This window comes from Chlamydomonas reinhardtii, chromosome 9 (genome assembly GCF_000002595.2).
Source record: "Chlamydomonas reinhardtii strain CC-503 cw92 mt+ chromosome 9, whole genome shotgun sequence".
Classification (NCBI taxonomy): Eukaryota; Viridiplantae; Chlorophyta; class Chlorophyceae; order Chlamydomonadales; family Chlamydomonadaceae; genus Chlamydomonas; species Chlamydomonas reinhardtii.
The window spans coordinates 550767-571082 of record NC_057012.1 but is presented as its reverse complement, the minus strand read 5'-3'; the positions used below and the strand labels follow the sequence as shown (position 1 = coordinate 571082).

At 61.3% G+C, this 20316-nt stretch overlaps 1 protein-coding gene across 1 annotated transcript; it reads left to right on the top strand.

Moving 5' to 3' along the window:
* Positions 1 to 579: 579 nt before the first annotated feature.
* On the top strand, positions 580 to 20219 carry CHLRE_09g403800v5 (uncharacterized protein). Its single transcript, XM_001695074.2, has 30 exons — positions 580 to 831; positions 911 to 989; positions 1057 to 1149; positions 1339 to 1498; positions 1671 to 1870; positions 2062 to 2460; positions 2646 to 3113; positions 3506 to 4149; positions 4381 to 4951; positions 5136 to 5390; positions 5585 to 5917; positions 6098 to 6233; positions 6373 to 6758; positions 6907 to 7299; positions 7457 to 7699; positions 7869 to 8285; positions 8463 to 8614; positions 8768 to 9063; positions 9230 to 10356; positions 10526 to 11904; positions 12131 to 12619; positions 12915 to 13420; positions 13560 to 13684; positions 13767 to 14315; positions 14521 to 14838; positions 15012 to 15152; positions 15287 to 16342; positions 16500 to 17087; positions 17329 to 18402; positions 18690 to 20219. The coding sequence occupies exons 1-30, from the start codon at positions 689 to 691 to the stop codon at positions 19674 to 19676; spliced, it is 13707 nt and encodes a 4568-aa protein (XP_001695126.1). The 5' UTR covers positions 580 to 688; the 3' UTR covers positions 19677 to 20219.
* Positions 20220 to 20316: the final 97 nt, after the last annotated feature.

Sequence of the window (20316 nt, the reverse complement as noted above, 5' to 3'; positions counted from 1 at the left end):
CGCCAGGGAGCGTGTCTGGTCAGACCGTGGTCAGCAGGGGTCAGCCACATCCTGCCAGGGCTTCGCAGCGGCCTGCACGCGTATCTGGGCTGCAATTGGACGTTGCAGGGGCAATCTTCAATTTCCAGCGATCCCGCCACCCGCAGCCCTTCGGAGCTCGGCGCCGGCACCTAAGTTGGCTGGGGGCTTTGGCTTTGGCTGGGGGCATGGATATTGTGAGGCAGGTGGCATTTGCAAGGCTGATGACGCAGCTCTGAGTTACCGATCCCCGCCTGACCTACCCTCCTTGCGCCAGTCTTCTCTCTCGTTCTTCATTGCGCCGCACCCACTCCATTGCGCCGCACCCACTCCGAGCATGTTCACCGTGCACGCGTGACCTCGGCACTGTCGGCCCCAGGCAGCATGCATGCGCGCAGGTAATAGAAGAGAGCAAATGCATTAGTGTGCGCCGGCTCAATCGGGTCGCGGCCCTGCTCGGACGCATGGGCCGCGCAAGCTTCGAAGCTGCCAAACTAGCAGGTATGCATCAAGGTTTGCATAACAACTAGCGTCCAAGCACAGGAGGTTCACATACTACTAGTCTATATTCATCCACGAACAGAACGGCGTCTACATACCTTGGGGCACAGGCATGCACCTATAGGATCCCAGAAACAGCCTCTCGCAGCGTTGGGCCCGGCCTTAGGCCATGGCTGAAGACGAGGGAATGACGGCGGCAGCGCCGTCGTCCTCGGTCAAGGACATACGTTTCGACTATATTCGGGACCGCGTCTGCTCTTGTCTCAAGGTTCCTGACTCGGCATACGATAAGCTGGTCAGCGGAGATGGCAGGTATGTCAGCAATTGGAGCGTATAGGCAACTATGCTTGAAGCGGGAGCGCTGAGGACGTCGGTCGCTCCCCATTTCCAGGACTTCGCTGGTGCAGTTCATGGAGGAGGCGCACACAAAGCGGCTGCTCATCATGCTGGACGGAAAGGACCTTTCAGCGGTAAGTACATAGCCGCTCAACGCTTGTCGGGCATGGGGAGCTGACTTTGCCGTTTGCGCATGCGCAGACGGTCAAGCCCCCGCCGAAGTTCAAGAAGAAGACGGTGTACTTCCTGAAGCTCCAGGAGACTAAGCTCGACAATGACAACATCAAGAAACTGGTAAGCCCAGCGGGGGCCGGGGGGTATGGGTTTCACGCGTGCCACGTTGGGAGGAAGGCAGGGCAGCGTGCCTCCCTCTTAGCGTTTACGGATGGGGGCAAGGCGATGATCTGACGGTGTCCATTACTCCCCGTCAAAATATGTTGCGTTGTCAACTGGTCAACAACCTGCCCACACACCTGCCTGCAGGTGATTCACGGCGAAATCTCGGAGAACCCTCTGGAGACGCTGGCTGCTATCTCCCAGGATGTGTTTATGCCCGTGCTCACAGCACCGGCCAACCAGCAGGGCTGGCCCGACGTGGTGGCTAAGGAGGTGACGGAGAACCTGCACAAGTTTGTGTCCAACGGTGAGACGGGGGCTCCAGTGTGCGGAGGGGAACGGGCTGGGAAGCGGGACCGACACAGTGCTGAGCAACGGGGGGTTGCGCTGTAAAGCCCAGGAGACTATGATACAACCGTACATTGCTTACGTAGCGCTACCTATACTTACGCAGTCCCTTGCTTACTTCCGCCGCGCAGTCTTCGTGACCATCGGGCAGATGAAGGGGCAGACTCTCCTGCCGCTGCCGCCCCAGAACACCGTGCCCACGCTGCAGCCGGAGCAGAGCATGCACAGCCTGAAGGACCAGGACAAAATTCACATCCTGGAGAGCGCGATTGTGACCTGGACCAAGCAGATTAAAAACGTGCTGAAGGCAGACCCGGACGCGCCCCTGAAGGTAAGCACACGGCACGCGGACGGCAGCAGTTCAGGGGCGTGGGGTTTCGGCGGGTCGCATGGGCTTTGAGGTTTCGCCAGCTGGATGAAACAACGGTAGCAGGGTCCTCACGGGATGACACAGCCAATGTGGGAATCTGTTCGGCTGCGCCATGACGTGGCTTTGCTTCTCTTCACCCACTCGATCCGCAGGAGCCCGGCGCCTACCCCGGCCCGCTGACGGAGCTTAACTTCTGGTCAGAGCGCGCCGCAAACCTGAACTCCATCCATGAGCAGCTAACGAGCGAAAAGACACAGAAGGTGGTGAAGGTGCTGGAGCTCGCCAAGAGCACCTACTACCCAGCCTTCCAGCGGCTGTTCCGTGAGGTGGAGGCGGCGCAGCAGGAGGCCAACGACAACGTCAAGTTCCTGAAGCCGCTGCGCAAGTACCTGGACAAGCTGAACATGATGGACGACTTCCCCATGCTGGTGGACCTGTTCAAGCCCATCATGCACACGTTGATGCTTATTTGGAAGCACAGCAAGTCGTACAACAGCAGCACGCGGTTTGTAACGCTGATGCAGGAGATCTGCAACGACCTCATCATGCAGGTCAGGAAGAAAGGGGCTTGCACCGGCCTAGGCAGCGCCGGCGGGATGGCTGGCGGCATGCTGGCGATGCGGGGCTGAGGCAGCGAGCTGCTTGCTATGACTTCTGTTCCCGGCCTCGCTCCTTGCATAGCGCGTGACCACAAACAGCACCCACTGACTTGGTCTGGCTGTGGATGCCCCCGCAGGCGTGCAAGTACGTGCCGGGCAGCGACTTGATCCAGATGGAGCCCTCGGAGGCGGTGGACAAGCTGCGCATGACGCTGCGCGTGCTGGGCACCTTCAAGAACTACTACTTTGAGTACCGCGCCCTCAGCATGCAGGACACGCCGGAGAACCCCTGGAAGTTCCAGAATAACTCGCTCTTCGCACGGCTGGACTCCTTCCTGGAGCGCTGCCACGACATGATGGACCTCATGTCCACCTGCATGCAGTTCAACAGGCTGGAGCGCGTGGAAATCGGCGGCACCAAGGGCAAGGTGCTGACCAACGGCGTGAAGGCCATCCACCAGGACTTCACGTCGGCGGTGGAGAAGTTCCAGCAGGTGACCTACGACGTGATGGATGTGGACGCCAAGCAGTTTGACGAGGACTTCTTCGGCTTCCGCGTGGTCATCAAGGAGCTAGAGCGACGCCTGGCCGCTATCATAATACAGGTGGGGCGGGCGCGGGGCTTGGGGAGGTGGCGGCGCTAGGGGCGGGGAGGGTAGTTGGTGGGGAGGGGAGCTGGCGGGGAGGTGGTAATGAGGCGAGGAAGGGAGCTGACGGAGATGTGGCGGGGGCGGTGGCGGCGTTAGGGGCGGGGAGCTGAGCGTCCCGGGGGCTAGCGGATGGGCGCGCATGGGTTTGGGCGCAGCTATAAGCGTGCGTGCTTCGGGCATGGGCGAATCCGCTAGTATGGCCGATATACGTGCGGTAGCGGGTTAGCTGAAAGGGCGCAGGGGCTTTACACAGGCCAGCACGCTTTCCCCTGCTTTGCGTTTTGCTGCCCTTTCCCTTGCCCTCACCCACCTGCTTCTTGCGCTGCCTCTTTACCCAACCTGCACAGGCCTTCGATGACTGCACCACCATCGGCACCACCTTCAAGCTGCTGGACAGTTTTGAGGGCCTGCTGGACCGCGAGGTTATTGCGCACGACCTGGAGAAGAAGCACACGGACCTGCTGCACAGCTACGCGCGCGACCTGAAGGACGTGGCGGACCTGTTCCACCAGTACAAGGACCGCCCCATCGTCGCCAAGAACAGCGCTCCCTACTCGGGCGCCGCCTACTGGGTGCGCGGCCTGATGGAGCGCATCAAGGACCCCATGGACCGCCTGCTGACCATGAACAAGATGGTGCTGGAGAGCGAGCTGTTCCGCGAGATCCAGCGCACCTACGACCACCTGTGGGAGGAGATGACGGAGTACCGCACGCGTGCCGTGGACGCGTGGTGCGCCCAGGTGGCGGCCACCAGCGACGAGAAGCTGAACCTGCCGCTGCTGAGCCTGATTGAGGAGACGGCGGACGGCATTCGCGTGCTGGGCGTCAACTTTGACCCTGCGCTGGTGCGCCTGCTGCGCGAGACCAAGTACTTTCTGCTGCTGGAGACGAGCACCCAGGACAAGAACGCGGACCGTAACGCCGAGAAGGCTGCTGAGGGCGGCGAGGTCGAGGTGGTGAAGAAGGCGCCCAAGCTCAGCGTGCCGGATAGGTAGGCTTTCGGGGTTGCATGGGCCGGAAGTTGGGGGTTTGGGGCATGCTTAGGGAACTGTCAAGGGAATAGCACTGAGCGTTCAAGCACGGAATTGCACGCAGTTGTGTGGCTTGTACGTTTCCTCACCAGTACGACTGGGCCGCGGCCGCAACACAGCCCTGATGTGCGCTGACTGCCACTCATCCTGCCCCCCGCCGCCTGCCTCAACCTTCGCTGCAATCCCTGCAGCGCCAAGGACCTGTTCGCCTCCGCGGACACCTTCCGCCAGCAGATTTCGGCGCTGGACCTCATCTGCAGCATTTACAATAAGGTGCAACGCACCATCCTGGCGGTGGAGAAGCCGCTTGTGCAGCAGAAGCTGGACGCGGTGGAGCAGGCGCTGAACCGCGGCCTGGCGGAGCTGAACTGGAAGTGCGCTGAGATCGACACCTACATCAAGGAGTGCATGGAGCTGGTTAAGGACGTGGACCTGGTGCTCAACACCATCAAGGACAATGTGAAGGCCACCCAGGGCATTCTGGCCATGTGGGAGAAGAACCTGATGTTCGAGCGCAAGGACGGCAAGACCTACACCTTTGATGAGCTGAACGACGCGTTCAACCAGCTTATCCAGCAACGCCACAGCGAGATCCGCGACGCCGGCAAGGAGATTACCAAGCTGCTGTCCTCCTCCAACCGCGTACTAAAGGTGTCTAAGGGCGCCGCCTCCTGGCGCGCTTACGTGGACTACTTTTCCAACATCGTCATTGACGGCTTCTCCGCCGCCATCATCAGCACCGTGCGCTACCTGCTGTCCCAGGTGCGGCTGTTGGGGGCTTGGGCGCCAGTGTGGGGCCGCGGTATGGGAGCCACCGTTTAATGATACTGGTGGGGTGCTGCGGCTCTGCTTTGCCGCAGTATCTGTTCCTGCTTAGCACACTGCCTGTCCCGCTACGCTTACCAGCGTACGCTTATGTTCAATCCCACTCCTTCCACAAACGCAGATTGACCCGGACATTCTGGCCAAGACGGAGAGCAGCCCGCTGCTGGAGATCCAGGTGGAGCTGGTGGCGCCCGACATTGTGTGGAAGCCGGACCTGGGCGAGGGCGGCGCCAAGCCGGGCCTGCGCGACATGATCAAGAAGTGGCTGCAGTCGTTCCTGGAGATTGGGCAGCTGATGAAGCGCCTGGACGTGGGTGAGGGCAACTACGCCAAGGAGCTGGAGGAGGACTTCGAGGTGTACGACGCGCTGAACCAGGTGCGTGGTTGCATGGGTGGGGGTAGTTGGAGTGGAGTAGCTGCTGGGGCTGTGTGCGTGGGTGTGTGGAAGGTGTAGGCACGTTCCTGGCGTGTGTGGGCGGCTGTGGAAGCAGTGCCTGCTGAACCAGTTACGGCTACCGGACCCCCAGCGCTCACCACCTCCCCGCCCGCCTGCCCCACCGCCCCCAACAGGTCATGATGGTGACGCTGGCCAACGAGTCTCGCTGCGAGGACTTCAAGAACCAGTTCGCCAAGTTTGATTACCTGTGGAAGCAGGACCTGCAGGCCACGCTGCAGCAGTTCATCACCGACAACGGCGTGACGCTGCCCGACGGCACCCGTGACGACCCGCCGCTGGCCAAGTTTGAGGAGCAGATTGTCAAGTACAAGAATGTGGCGTCGGAGATTGCCTCGTTCAAGGACACCATGACCATGGGCTACGTCAAGGTCAACGCCAAGCCGCTGCGCCAGGCGCTGTCGACCTGGGCGTCCAAGTGGGTCTACCTCTTCACGCACTACCTGCAGGTGCGGCACAACGGCAGCCGGGCTGACATGCGGTTTGCGGGCCAATGCTCGAGCGGGCAAGCATTTGCAGCAGTATTATGGTTGAGTGATTACCTTGTGCGCCGCACGTACTGGCAGTGCAGATTCTGACATGTGTGCATGTGGCGATGTGTGCGCTTCCCTTTCGCTCCTGGCCCACAGGAGAAGGTGGTCAACAGCATCACCGAGCTGTACACGTTCATGGACACCTCCAACAGCACGCTGGACCTGAAGGTGATGGGCGAGGGCGTAGAGGAGGAGCCCGAGTACCACCCCGACCAGGACCCCGAGGAGGCTGGTGAGTGCCGCGCTATGTGGGACTGCGGTGTTACATTGGCCCTGCCCTTCTACCTTGCTCCCGTTTTGTGCATAACCACGCAGCCCTCTCGGCTGATGCTTACTGTTTCCACCCGCCGCCTGCCACCCTGACCCTACAGCCGCCAAGAAGGCCGCGGAGGAGGAGGAGAAGCGCAAGGCGCTGTACGCCATCATGGCCTGCATGCGTGACATCCGCCGCCGCACCGAGCGCGGCACTGACACTATGTTCGAGCCGCTCAAGGAGACTGTGACTGCGCTGCACACCTTCGGCATCCAGCTGTCTGACACGGTGCTGCACCAGCTGGACAACGCCGAGTTCAACTGGCGCACGCTGAAGAAGAAGATGCTGAACCGCCGCGAGCAGCTGGCGCCGCTGCAGCAGGCGGAGGCGGTGGAGATTCGCCGCAAGAGCGACGCCTTTAACGAGCGGGTGGAGGACTTCCGCACCTTCTTCCAGCGCAAGGCGCCCTTTGCCGTCTCCGGTGGCGAACTCAAGCTGGAGCAGGTCAGTGTTGATGTTGGTGTGGTGTGGTGTAGCAAGGGGCAAGGGCGCATTACGCCGTTCATGCTCTTTTGATGGTAACCATTGGCTTTACCACCGTATTAATCCACTTCCGCTTCCGTTTGCTCCTGCCCCGCCTTCCTCCGCACAGGTCAAGCCCGCCTACAAGCTGCTGGACGAGTTCCGCTCCGGCAGCCTGGAGGGCTACCCCTCGGTGCTGGGCATCATTGCCGAGTCCAAGCAGCTGCAGGAGGCGCAGGACCTGTTTGAGCTGTACCAGCCCGGCTACCTGCAGCTGCAGCGCTGCAGCGAGGAGCTGGGCCACCTCAAGAGCCTGTGGGACACGGTGGGCACTGTCATGTTCACGTTCCGTGACTGGTACAAGACGCCGTGGGACAAGATCGATGTGGACTTCCTGGTGGAGGAGACCAAGAAGCTGTCCAAGGACATTAAGATGCTGAACAAGGCCGTGCGCAACTACGACGTGTACCGCATGCTGGAGGAGGCCATCAAGGCGGTGCTGACGTCGCTGCCGCTGGTGCAGGTGCGCCGACGTTGCTGGGTGCGGGACTGGGGGTGTTGGCAGCTTTGGGGCGGACTGGGTCAGAGCTTGCGCGCTGTGTGGGCGCTATTATCTGCGTTCCAACACTTACGCTTCACCACCGCTACACCGGCCTGCCCTTCGCCCTTGGCGCCCTCAGGACCTGCACCACCCCGCCATGCGCGAGCGCCACTGGAAGCTGCTGATGCAGACCACCGGCAAGCACTTCGTGATGGACGACAAGTTCTGCCTTGGCGACCTGTTGGCGCTGGAGCTGCACAACTACGTGGACGCCTGCAGCGAAATCGTGGACCGCGCGCAGAAGGAGCTGAACATCGAGAAGCAGCTGAAGAAGATTGAGGACACGTGGGCGGGCCTGAGCCTGGCCTTCAGCACGTACCAGGTGCGCGGGGCTGATTCAGTGGAAGGGGTGCAGCGCCAAGCAAGACAGCGTGTTTGTGACAGCGTGAGCGGCGCCACCACTGGGCTGCCCGGCTAGCAACATGCCTGTCCGGCCGCGGCCTTCTAAATTGCCCTACCCCTGACCACTCTCCACTTGCTGCTGCTCGCAGGACTCGGACGTGATGGCGCTGCTGGTGGATGACGCCGTGAACGAGGCGCTGGAGGCGGACAACCTGCAGCTCCAGAACCTGTCGGGCCAGAAGTACGTGCAGTCCAACCCCATGTTCCTGGAGACCGTCTCCAAGTGGCAGAACAACATGGGCCGCGTGTCCGCGGTGCTGGAGACCTGGCAGAACGTGCAGAAGAAGTGGCAGAACCTTGAGTCCATTTTCATCGGCTCAGCGGATATCCGTGTGCAGCTGCCCGAGGACAGCAAGCGCTTCGACGCCGTGAACGCCGACTTCCAGGAGCTGATGCGCACCGCGCCCGACATCACCAACGTGGTGGAGGCGTGCACGCTGGACGGCCGCCAGGAGCGCCTGGAGAATATGCAGTCCATGCTGGAGCAGTGCGAGAAGGCGCTGCAGGTGCGAGACACGATGGGGCAGGGGACGTAGCGGCGGCAGTGTTAGAGCTGCGATTCGGATGGGGAAGGGGTTGGGGCTGGCGCGTGGCGCTAGTGTGTGGTGGTGCGATTCGTCCACACCGTAGCCCGTATGCACGCTTTCTGCTCACCCCCATTTCTTCCCTCTTCACCAACGCAGGAGTACCTGGAGACCAAGCGTGTGGCCTTCCCCCGCTTCTACTTCGTGTCGCCTGCTGACCTGCTGGACATTCTGTCCAAGGGCTCCAACCCTCAGCTCATCCTGCGCCACCTGCAGAAGTGCTTTGACAATATCGACAACCTCTCCTTCCGGTGAGCTCGCAACCCCATTGCTAGAGTACACGTGCCCCTTCGCCATCCTACCGGCGATGGCTATTGCCTGCCCCTCTTCTCACCCTTGCTTCTCACCCCAGCATGCACGCCTCACTTCTCCCGGCCCTCCTTGCTCGTCCTTCCAACCCGCAGCAAGGATGAGCGCGGCGACCCCACCAAGATTGCCACGCACATGCACTCCAAGGAGGGCGAGGTGGTGGAGTTCGTGGAGGACTGCAGCTGCGACGGCCCTGTGGAGGTGTGGCTGCAGAACGTGGTGGACAGCATGAAGCTGGCGCTGCAGGTGGAGTTCCGTAAGGCCATCCCCACCTACGACGAGCTGCCGCGCACCAAGTGGATCTACGTGTACAGCGCTCAGAACACCGTGGTGGTCAGCCGCACCTTCTTCACCCAGGAGATTAACGAGGCGTTTGATGACCTGGAGGAGGGTAAGCTGGGCGCAGGAGTGGGGTTACGTGTGGTTTCACTTCCCAACCGTTCGCCAAACCACTCCACAACCATCAGCTCTCCTTCTAGCACCCCCACCTCACTCGTTTCATTCTTTCCATCTCTCCTGACGCCCGGTTCTCCCATCACCTTCCCGCTGCTGCGCAGGTAATGAGGAGGCGCTCAAGGTGGAGCTGGACCGGCAGGTGCAGCAGCTAGCGGACCTGATTGACGAGATCAACAAGGAGCAGACCAGCCTGGACCGCAAGAAGCTCATCACGCTGTGCACGATTGATGTGCACAGCCGCGACCTGGTGCAGAAGCTGATTGACGAGCGCGTGGAGGACCAGATGTGCTTCCAGTGGCAGTCGCAGCTGCGCTACATCCAGAGCGAGAAGACCAAGACCTGCCAGGTCAACATCTGCGACGCTGAGATTGCCTACAGCTACGAGTACATCGGCAACTGCGGCTGCCTGTGCATCACGCCCCTCACCGACCGCTGCTTCATCACGCTCACCCAGGCGCAGCGCCTGGTGCTGGGTGGCGCCCCCGCTGGCCCCGCTGGTACTGGCAAGACCGAGACCACGAAGGATCTGGCGCGCGCACTGGGCATTCAGTGCTACGTGTTCAACTGCTCCGACCAGATGGACTACAAGGCGATGGGCCACACCTACAAGGGTCTGGCGCAGACCGGCGCTTGGGGCTGCTTCGACGAGTTCAACCGCATTCCCGTGGCCGTGCTGTCGGTGTGCTCCACGCAGTACAAGACGGTGCTGGACGCCATCCGCGCTAAGAAGGAGCGCTTCACGTTTGAGGACGCGGATATCAGCCTCAAGTCCACCGTCATGGCCTTCATCACCATGAACCCCGGCTACCCCGGCCGCGCTGAGCTGCCCGAGTCGCTGAAGGCGCTGTTCCGCCCCGTGTCCATGGTGGTGCCTGACCTGGCGCTGATTTGCGAGATTATGCTGATGGCTGAGGGCTTCCAGATGTCCAAGATCCTGTCGCGCAAGTTCGTGATTCTGTACAAGCTGTGCGAGGACCTGCTGTCCAAGTCGCGCCACTACGACTGGAAGCTGCGCGCCATCAAGACCACGCTGTACGTGGCCGGCGGCATGAAACGCGCCGCCCCCGAGCTGTCGGAGGACAAGGTGCTGCTGCGTGCGCTGCGCGACTTCAACCTGGGCAAGCTGACGGCGGACGACACCAGCATCTTCATGGGCCTGCTGAACGACCTGTTCCCCAAGACCCTGGAGCTGGTGCCCCGTGCGCTGGACAAGGCCTTCGATGAGGCGGTGAGCGCTTGGAGCGAGCGGCGGGGCTTGCGTTGGGTGTCGGAGGGGAGGCTGAGGGGATTGGGGCGTGGGGCTGCAGCATTCTTACTGTTTGGTGGCGAACGTTCGTGCTCGTGTTTGGCATACTCACACTCTCCCTGACCTCTCCTGCACTTCCGCCCACTCACAGGCCCACAAGGCTGCCACGGAGCTGGGCTATCAGCCGGACGACCAATTCCTGCTCAAGATCAGCCAGCTGCGCGAGCTGTTTGTGGTGCGCTGGTCCGTGTTCCTGCTGGGCGCCGCCGGCTGCGGCAAGACGGCGGTTTGGCGCACCCTGCTGCGCGCGCAGAACTCCAGTGGCGAGAAGACCATCTACCAGGCCGTCAACCCCAAGGCCGTCACCCGCAACGAGCTGTACGGCTACCTGCACCCCGCCACCCGCGAGTGGAAGGAGGGCCTGATGTCCGTCACCTTCCGCAACATGGCCAACAACAAGACCAACAAGCACCAGTGGATTGTGCTGGACGGCGACATTGACGCCGAGTGGATTGAGTCCATGAACACCGTGATGGACGACAACAAGATGCTCACGCTGGCCTCCAACGAGCGTATCCCGCTCACGCCTTCCATGCGCCTGCTGCTGGAGATCAACCACATGGTGCACTGCTCGCCGGCCACCGTGTCCCGTGGTGGTGTCATCTTCATCAACGCTGACGATGTGGGCTGGCAGCCGGTGGTGGCGAGCTGGATCGACAAGCTGGAGGCGGCCGAGTACCGCCCGCTGCTGACCGCGCTGTTCACCAAGTACGTGGACCCGTGCCTGGAGCACTGCCGCCGCAACTTCAAGACCGTGGTGCCGCTGCCAGCCGTCAACCAGGCCATGACCATCTGCAAGATCCTGGAGGGCATTCTGCCCAAGGAGACGGTCCGCGGCGCGCCGCCGCCTGACAAGAAGCTGCTGCACTACCACTTCGTGTTCGCGTGCGTGTGGGCCTTTGGCGGCTGCATGCTGGTGGACAAGGTGACGGACTACCGCACCCAGTTCAGCAAGTGGTGGGTGTCGGAGTGGAAGGACGTGCAGTTCCCGGAGAAGGGCCTGGTGTACGACTACTATGTGGACGAGCAGAACTGCATCATGGTGCCGTGGGAGGACCGCGTGACCAAGTTCCAGTACATCCCCGGCGACTTCACCTCGCTGTTCGTGCCCACTGTGGAGACCACCCGCCTCACCTACTTCCTGGACTCGCTGGTCTCCAACAAGCACTACGCCATGTTTGTGGGCAACACCGGTACCGGCAAGTCGGCCATCATGGTCAACAAGCTGCGCAACATGGATACCGAGACCATGTCCTTCTACACCATCAACATGAACTCGCTGTCGGAGGCGCCCGCGCTGCAAGTCATTCTGGAGCAGCCGCTGGAGAAGAAGTCGGGTGTGCGCTACGGCCCGCCCGGCTCGCGCCGCATGGTGTACTTTGTGGACGACATGAACATGCCGCTGGTTGACAAGTACGACACGCAGAGCTCCATTGAGCTGCTGCGCCAGATGGTGGACTACCACGGCTGGTGGGTATTGGGCTCGGGATGGGGCAGGAGGGTAGCTGGGCAAGCCGGGACTTGGACTGGGCTCGGGATGGGGCGGGAGGGTAGCTGGGCAAGCCGGATCTTGGGGCAATGGCAAGAGGAGGCGTGCCGGAGCTGCACGGGTAGCAGGCATGAGTGGGGCTTAGGGCATGCCGGTGCCCACCCTAACCCGCATATGCCGTGTTATTCGTTTTCCCTCCGCGTGCAGGTACGACAAGGTGAAGATCCAGCTGAAGGAAATCATCAACTGCCAGATGGCGGCTTGCATGAACCCCACGGCCGGCTCCTTCAACATCACTCCTCGGATGCAGCGCCACTTCGTCACCTTCGCGGTGCAGATGCCCAATGCGGAGATCACGCGCGCCATGTACTACCAGATTATTGACGGTCACTTTTCGTCGTTCGACGTGGATGTGGCCAAGATGAGCAACAAGCTGGTGGATGCCACGTGCGAGCTGCACCGCAATGTGATGCACAACTTCCTGCCCTCGGCCGTCAAGTTCCACTACCAGTTCAACCTGCGCGACCTGTCCAACATCACCCAGGGTCTGACCCGTGCTATCAAGGAGTACTACCGCGAGCCAGTCAAGGTGGCGCGCCTATGGGTGCACGAGTGCGAGCGCGTGTTCCGCGACCGCATGATCAACGAGGCCGACATGGCCAAGTTTGACGAATTCCGTGTGGCCGTCACCAAGAAGTGAGTGCCATGTGGCGGCGTGTAGGGGAGGTGGAGGGAACGGGCATATGGTGCCGGGTTGTAGGCAGGTTGAGCATGCACATGTGTGTGTGTGTGTGTGTGTGTGTGTGTGTGTGTGTGTGTGTGTGTGTGTGTGTGTGTGTGTGTGTGTGTGTGTGTGTGTGTGTGTGTGTGTGTGCCTGCATAGGATTTTGTGCCGGAGAGCACAACAGGAAGGTGCATGTGTGGGTGTTGGTGTTTGATCAGTCTGTCCACCCGCTGTGCTGACGACCCAACCCCGCTCCTTCCTACCCAGGTTCTTTGACGACTGCGGCGGCATGGTGGCCATTGAGGAGCGTCCGCTCATCTACGCCTCGCACGCATCTATGACTTACACTCCTGAGGACGTGCCGGTCTACAACGCGCTGTCCTCGTACGATGTGCTGCGCAAGACTCTGGAGGACAAGCTGCGCGAGTACAACGAGAGCAACGCCGTGATGGACCTGGTGCTGTTCCAGCAGGCCATGGAGCACGTCACCCGCATTGCGCGCATCATTGACCTGCCGCGTGGCAATGCCATGCTGGTTGGTGTGGGCGGCAGTGGCAAGCAGTCGCTGGCGCGCCTGGCCTCGTACATCTGCGGCTACGAGGTGTACCAGATCTCGGTGTCGTCCACCTACGGCATCAACGACTTCAAGGAGAACCTGTTGGGCCTGTACCGCAAGGCGGGCACCAAGGGCACGCCCATCACCTTCCTGATGACGGACAACCAGATCGTGAAGGAGGGCTTCCTGGTCTACATTAACGACCTGCTGTCCACTGGTGGGTAGGCTTGCTGGGGGCAAGTGTGCGCCTAACAGCGAAGACGTGGCAGTCGAGTGGGATAGTGACTGGGCGTCACGATGTTTGATTTTGCAAACGTGCTGTGACTCGCACGCTGTGTGAACGCTTTCCCCCACAGGCTACATTGCCGACCTGTTCACTCCCGAGGACAAGGAGGCGTTCACCAACGCCGTGCGCAATGAGGTGAAGGCTGCTGGCATCCTGGACTCCGCGGAGAACTGCTGGGACTTCTTCATTGATAAGGTACGTGAAGCAGGTTGCCGTGTGGTAATTGCGACTACGTTACGTGCTCAACTCACACCCCACGCATGCTCCTCCCGCACAGGTCCGCAAGTTCCTGCACATCGTGCTGTGCTTCTCGCCTGTGGGCGACAAGTTCCGCATTCGCGCTCGCCAGTTCCCTGCGCTGGTCAACTGCACGATGTTTGACTGGTTCCACGGCTGGCCCGGTGAGGCGCTGGTGTCGGTGGCGCAGCGCTTCCTGGTGGACGTGCCCAACATGGAGGAGGTGGTGCGCGAGAACATTGCCTACCACATGGCATACGCCCACCAGTGCGTGTCTGAGGCGTCAGAGCGCTTTAAGGAGGCCTTCCGCCGCTACAACTACACCACGCCCAAGTCTTATCTGGAGCTGATCAGCCTCTACAAGATGCTGCTACAGCTGAAGCGCGACGACCTCCGCCGCAGCAAGGAGCGCCTGGAGAACGGTATTGACAAGATTGCACAGGCCGCTGCACAGGTCACGGACCTGCAGCGCGTGCTGAAGGAGGAGCAGATTGTGGTGGATGAGAAGAAGGCGCAGACCGACGAGCTGATTGTGTCCATCGGCAAGGAGAAGGCCATTGTGGACCAGGCCGTGGAGGCCGGCCGTGAGGTGGGTGGCTGCTGCTGGGGCGGGGGTTTAGGGTGGGCTTACTTGGGGGCGGTGCATGCACTGCATTGGCAAACTTGGGAATAACGAAGGGGCTCGGCAGCGCCCAGTACGGCCAGCACGGCGCGGCCGTGTTGCCGCTTTGGGTCAGTGCCCAGTTTGCTCTTGGCTTCCCTCACCAGGCACCACCTTGCTTGCTTGCCCACAGGATGAGGAGGCGGCCACCGCGCTGCAGACTGAGGTGTCAGCCTTCCAGGCTGAGTGCGAGCGCGACCTGCTGGAGGCTGAGCCCATCATTGCGCAGGCCGAGGCGGCGCTGAACTCACTCAACAAGAAGGAGTTGTCGGAGCTCAAGTCGTTCGGCAGCCCCGCTGCTGAGATTGTGCAGGTGGCGGCGGCCTGCCTGGTGCTGACCTGCGGTGGCAAGATCCCCAAGGACCGCGACTGGAACGCTGGCAAGAAGATGATGGCCGATGTGAACTCCTTCCTGTCCAGCCTAATGAACTTCGACAAGGACAACGTGCCGGTGGGTGTGGGGGTTGTGGGTGGGTGCGGGGTTGTATGACATAGTCATATAGAATGGGCGTATGCTAGAGAAACAGGGCGAGCTGCGTAGCGCACCCTGTGCAGCTTTGGTAGAGGCACCGGTATATATGTTACTGTGCACCTGAAAATATATGCTGCTCCCTGTTCACACAGGTCGTATGTGTGGAGGTTGTGGAGAAGGACTACATCTCTAACCCCGGCTTCACGCCCGACAACATCAAGGGCAAGTCGGCGGCTTGCGCCGGTCTGTGCAGCTGGGTCATCAACATCTGCAAGTACTTCCGTATCTACCAGGTGAGCCTTACCTTTCAAGCTGGCCTTTCCCATTATCGGGCTACTCGTGGCTGTGCCCGGGCTTTGGCTACTCCAACTTCTGCTAGCGGGCTTCGTTTTACTTGTTCCCTGGTTGCCCTTGCTCGCACACTCAGGTGGTGGCGCCCAAGCGTGCGGCCCTGGCAGAGGCGAACAAGAAGCTGGACACCGCCAACAAGAAGCTGAAGGTCATTCGTGACGAGGTGAAGCGCCTGCAGGACCGTGTGGCGTTGCTGGAGCAGAGCCTCATGAAGGCTACGGAGGACAAGAACGCCGCCATCGCGCAGGCCGACCGCACTGCCCGCAAGGCGCAGATGGCTGAGCGCCTGATTAACGGCCTGTCGGGCGAGAACACTCGCTGGGGCGCCGAAATCAAGCGGCTGGAGAGCCTGGAGGGCCGCCTGGTGGGCGACGTGCTCATCGCCTCCGCCTTCGTGTCGTACGCCGGCCCCTTCAACATGCAGTTCCGCAAGAGCCTGGTGGACGAGAAGTGGCTGCCCGACATTATTGAGCGCCAGATCCCCATGACCCAGGGCATCCGCCCGCTGGACCTGCTCACGGACGACGCCACCAAGGCCAAGTGGGCCAACGAGGGCCTGCCCACTGACCCCCTATCCGTGGAGAACGGCGCCATCATGTCCAACGCCTCGCGCTGGGCGCTGATGATCGACCCGCAGCTGCAGGGCATCAAGTGGATTATCAACAAGGAGACCAACAACGGCCTGGTGATCATCCAGCAGAGCCAGCCCAAGTACATCGACCAGGTTATCAACTGCATCGAGAATGGCTGGCCGCTGCTGATTGAGAACCTGCCCGTGGACATTGACGCCGTGCTGGACCCCGTCATCGGCAAGATGACCATCAAGAAGGGCCGTAACATCATCATGAAGATTGGCGACGCGGAGGTGCAGTATGACAGCCGCTTCCGCCTGTACCTGCAGACCAAGCTGTCCAACCCGCACTTCAAGCCCGAGGTGGCGGCGCAGACCACGCTGGTCAACTTCTGCGTGACGGAGAAGGGTCTGGAGGACCAGCTCCTGGCGCTGGTGGTGGACCACGAGCGCCCCGATCTGCAGGAGCAGGCAGCCGGCCTGGTGCGCTCGCTGAACGAGTACAACATCACGCTGGTGGAGCTGGAGAACAACCTGCTGTTCAACCTGGCCAACGCTACAGTAAGTGGGCGGATGTGGAGTGGGCTTGAGCGTTGGGACTAAGCTGGGGCTCAGGCTTCGGGGTGTATGCATATGTGCCGGGATGCAAACATGATTGCTGTGTGGCGCCGCTTCATCTTACCATATGTTTGCGTGTGCCTACCTGTGAACCCGGCAGGGCAACATCCTTGAGAATATCGAGCTGATTGAGGGCCTGGAGGAGACCAAGCGCACCGCTGTGGAGATCGAGGAGAAGGTCAAGCTGGCCAAGCAGACCGAAATCCAGATTGCGAAGGCGCGCGAGGTGTACCGCCCTGTGGCTACCCGCGGCTCGCTCACCTACTTCCTCATTGACAACCTGAACGCCCTGGACCGTGTCTACCACTACTCCATGGCCAACTTCGTCTTTGTGCTGAAGAAGGGTATGGACATGACGCCCGGTGGCAAGGACGAGAGCAAGGTGCCGCTGGCTGAGCGGCTGAACCAGGAGGTGGACCTGGACAAGCGCGTGGAGCTGCTGGTGGAGACCACCTGCTTCGTGCTCATCGGCTACGTGGCGCAGGGCCTGTTTGAGCGCCACAAGCTGATTGTGGCGACGCAGCTTTGCATGCAGATCCTGCGCTCGCGCGGTGAGCTGCACTACGCCAAGTTTGAGTACCTGCTGCGCGGCCCCAAGGTCATGGGTGCTGACAACCCGCTGCATGACTGGGTGTCGGACAGCGTGTGGGGCAGCGTGCAGGCGCTGAAGGAGCTGGACGACTATCAGGTGCGTGAATGGGAAACGGTGTTGGTGGGGAGAAGGTTGGTGGGTGGGGAGGGATCCTAGGGCTTGAGCATATAATAGGGAAAGCGGGCGGCAATGAGTAGGGGCGGCAGCTATTTGTGTTGCCAAAGAAGTTAGTGAAGCATACCAGCCCACACTCACACAAACTTGCGCATCCGCACGCACAGTTTCGGCCCTCTTCCCGTGCTTTCCTGACACACCCGCACACCCACTCCGCACACAGGGCCTGCCCGAGGACCTGATTGGCAGCTCCAAGCGCTGGCGTGAGTGGATGGAGCTGGAGCGCCCAGAGGACGAGCCGCTGCCGGGTGACTGGAAGCGCATGCAGGAGTTTGACAAGCTGCTGCTGTTCCGCGCCCTCCGGCCTGACCGCCTGACCTCGGCCATGGGCCGCTTCGTGACCAACATGCTGGGCGCCAAGTACGTGACCAGCCAGCCGTACGACCTGGAGCGCTCCTACCAGGACGCCAGCCCCGGCACGCCCATCTTCGTCTTCCTGTCGCCTGGTGTCGACGTGGCGGGCTCCGTGGAGGCGCTGGGCAAAAAGCTGGGCTTCACGCTGGACAACGGCAAGTACGCGTCGGTGTCGCTGGGCCAGGGCCAGGAGCCCATCGCCATGGACCGCCTGTCGGCGGCGCACAAGAACGGCGGCTGGGTTCTGCTGCAGAACATCCACCTCACCATCGACTGGACCACCAACCAGCTGGACAAGAAGGTGGACAAGCTGGTGGAGGGTGCGCACCCCGACTTCCGCCTGTTCCTGTCAGCGGAGCCGCCGCCAAGCCTGGAGCGCGGCCTGCCCATCTCGCTGCTTCAGAACAGCATCAAGCTGACCAATGAGCCGCCCGAGGGCCTGAAGGCCAACCTGCGCCGCGCCTGGAACAACTTCAATGAGGAGATTCTGGAGAGCTGCGCCAAGCAGGCTGAGTTCCGCGCCATCGTGTTTGCGCTGTGCTACTTCCACGCCGCGCTGCTGGAGCGCAAGAAGTTCGGTGTGGGCAACCTGCCGGGCGCCCGCTCGGGCATCGGGTGGAACATGAACTACCCCTTCAACACTGGCGACCTGCTGTGCTGCGGCCAGACCGCCAATAACTACCTTGAGAACAACGTCAAGGTGCCGTGGGAGGACCTGCGCTATAACTTCGGCGAGATCATGTACGGCGGCCATATTGTGGAGGACTACGACCGCCGCCTTGCCATGTGCTACCTGCGCAAGTACGTGAACGAGGGTCTGCTGGACAACATGGAGTTCTTCCCCGGCTTCGCCATGCCGCCCAACACCGCCAACCACCGCCAGGTGCGACAGGGGAGGGGCACGGGTAGGCGGGAAGGGCGGGGGGTGGGCAGCAAGGGCGGGGGATGGGATGGGAAGGGCGGGGATGGGGCAGAAGGGCGCGGGTGGGGCAGGAAGGGCATGAATGGCATTGTGGTAGGTAATGCCGCTGGGGTTCCAGTATGCAAGCAGGGGACGGGGGCGGCAGCGATTATCATTAGACCACGTAGGCTCCAGCGCTCACTCTGAGCCCGTACAGCTGTGTTTGGAAATCTCACGCGTACAAACCCGTTACCCTACCCAATCCCCAGGTTCTCGAGTTCATTGACGAGGTCATGCCACCGGAGACACCCCTGGCCTTTGGCCTGCACCCCAACGCCGAGATCGGCTTCAAGCTACGCGAGGCCGAGTCCTTCTGCAACAGCCTGGTGCAGCTGCAGCCGCGCGAGAGCAGCGGCGAGGGCGGCATGAGCGCCGAGGAGCGCGCCAAGCTGGTGCTGGACGAGGTGGTGGACAAGCTGCCCGACATTTTCGACATGGAGGACGTGCGCTCCAAGATCAACCCCGACGACCCCAACATGCCCTTCGTGATGGTGGCCATCCAGGAGTCTGAGCGCATGAACATGCTGCTGGCGGAGATGAAGCGGTCGCTGCTGGAGCTGGACCTGGGCCTGAAGGGAGACCTGACCATGACTGAGCCCATGGAGCGCCTGCTGAAGGCGCTGGCCACGGACGCAGTGCCCGGCTCCTGGCGCAACTTGGCCTACCCCTCGCTGCGTCCGCTGGGCAGCTGGCTGGGCAACCTGCTGGCGCGCCACGCGCAGCTGGTGGACTGGACGGCGGAGCTGTCCACGCCCAAGGCCGTGTGGCTGTCAGGCCTGTTCAACCCGCAGTCGTTCCTGACCGCGGTCATGCAAGCCACTGCCCGCCGCAACGACTGGCCGCTGGACAAGACGGTCATCATTACCGAGGTCACCAAGAAGCAACCGGACCAGATCGAGGCCAACAGCCGCGATGGTGCCTTCATTCACGGCCTCACGCTGGAGGGCGCCCGCTGGGACGACAAGATTGGCGCTCTGGACGACTCCAAGCCCAAGGAGCTGTTCTGCCCCATGCCCGTCATCCTGGTGCGCGCGGTGACGCAAGACAAGGCGGAGATGAAGGACGTGTACAAGTGCCCTGTGTACACCACGGAGGCGCGCTTCCGCGAGGAGGTGTTTGAGGCACAGCTCAAGAGCAAGCACACGGAGATTAAGTGGGTGCTGGCTGGAGTGTGCCTGTTCCTGGACGTAGTGTAAGGGGGAGGGGTCAGAGCTAAGGTAGAGAGTGGTTTCAGTGTTACTAAATGGCGCGCGCTGCGTGCGTGCGAGGCGTCCAGTCCTGCTCACGGCGTGCGCTTAGTATTTATACTGGTCAAGTTCCTGTGCATGTACGTGAACAATTAGTTGTGAACGCATTCATGAGCTGCTGTGGTGTGGACCTACAATAGCGTTGTGTGTCAAGTCTTGAGGTGCAGCGTGCGGCTGATACCAGGTGCAGTCGGTACATGGAATAGCCCAGCAGGGGTGGAGTTCCGGCAATCAGGTGAATTGCCGGTGCTGGTGGAATGCCAAGTATGCCTTGCAATGAAACGGGAAGGACACTCGAGTAATGCTCCATGAACCCGGGGTACAACGGGCGGGCAATGGCTGGCAGGTGATGGTAAATACAGTTTGGCAGAATCACCGACGCGTACGACATACTGTACTTGGAGTTGGAGTCTGTCCCCAGCAGTGTGTGTAAGCCAAGCATCACTTGGAGTTGGAGTCTGTCCCCAGCAGTGCGTGTAAGCCAAGCATCACATTCATTCGACTGAGCATCCTACCCATCTGGGCTGACAGCTGGAAGCCTGGAACGAAGCAAAGCCCCGGGGCGCTCAATAAGAGGCCTTGGCGCGCA

Excerpts from the sequence above, each read along its gene's own strand:
- CHLRE_09g403800v5 (XM_001695074.2), top strand. The coding sequence starts at position 689 with ATGGCTGAAGACGAGGGAATGACGGCGGCAGCGCCGTCGTCCTCGGTC. Across the intron at positions 11,905-12,130 it reads ATGGTGGACTACCACGGCTG|GTACGACAAGGTGAAGATCC; the intron begins GTGGGTATTGGG and ends CTCCGCGTGCAG. Across the intron at positions 17,088-17,328 it reads AGGAGCTGGACGACTATCAG|GGCCTGCCCGAGGACCTGAT; the intron begins GTGCGTGAATGG and ends CTCCGCACACAG.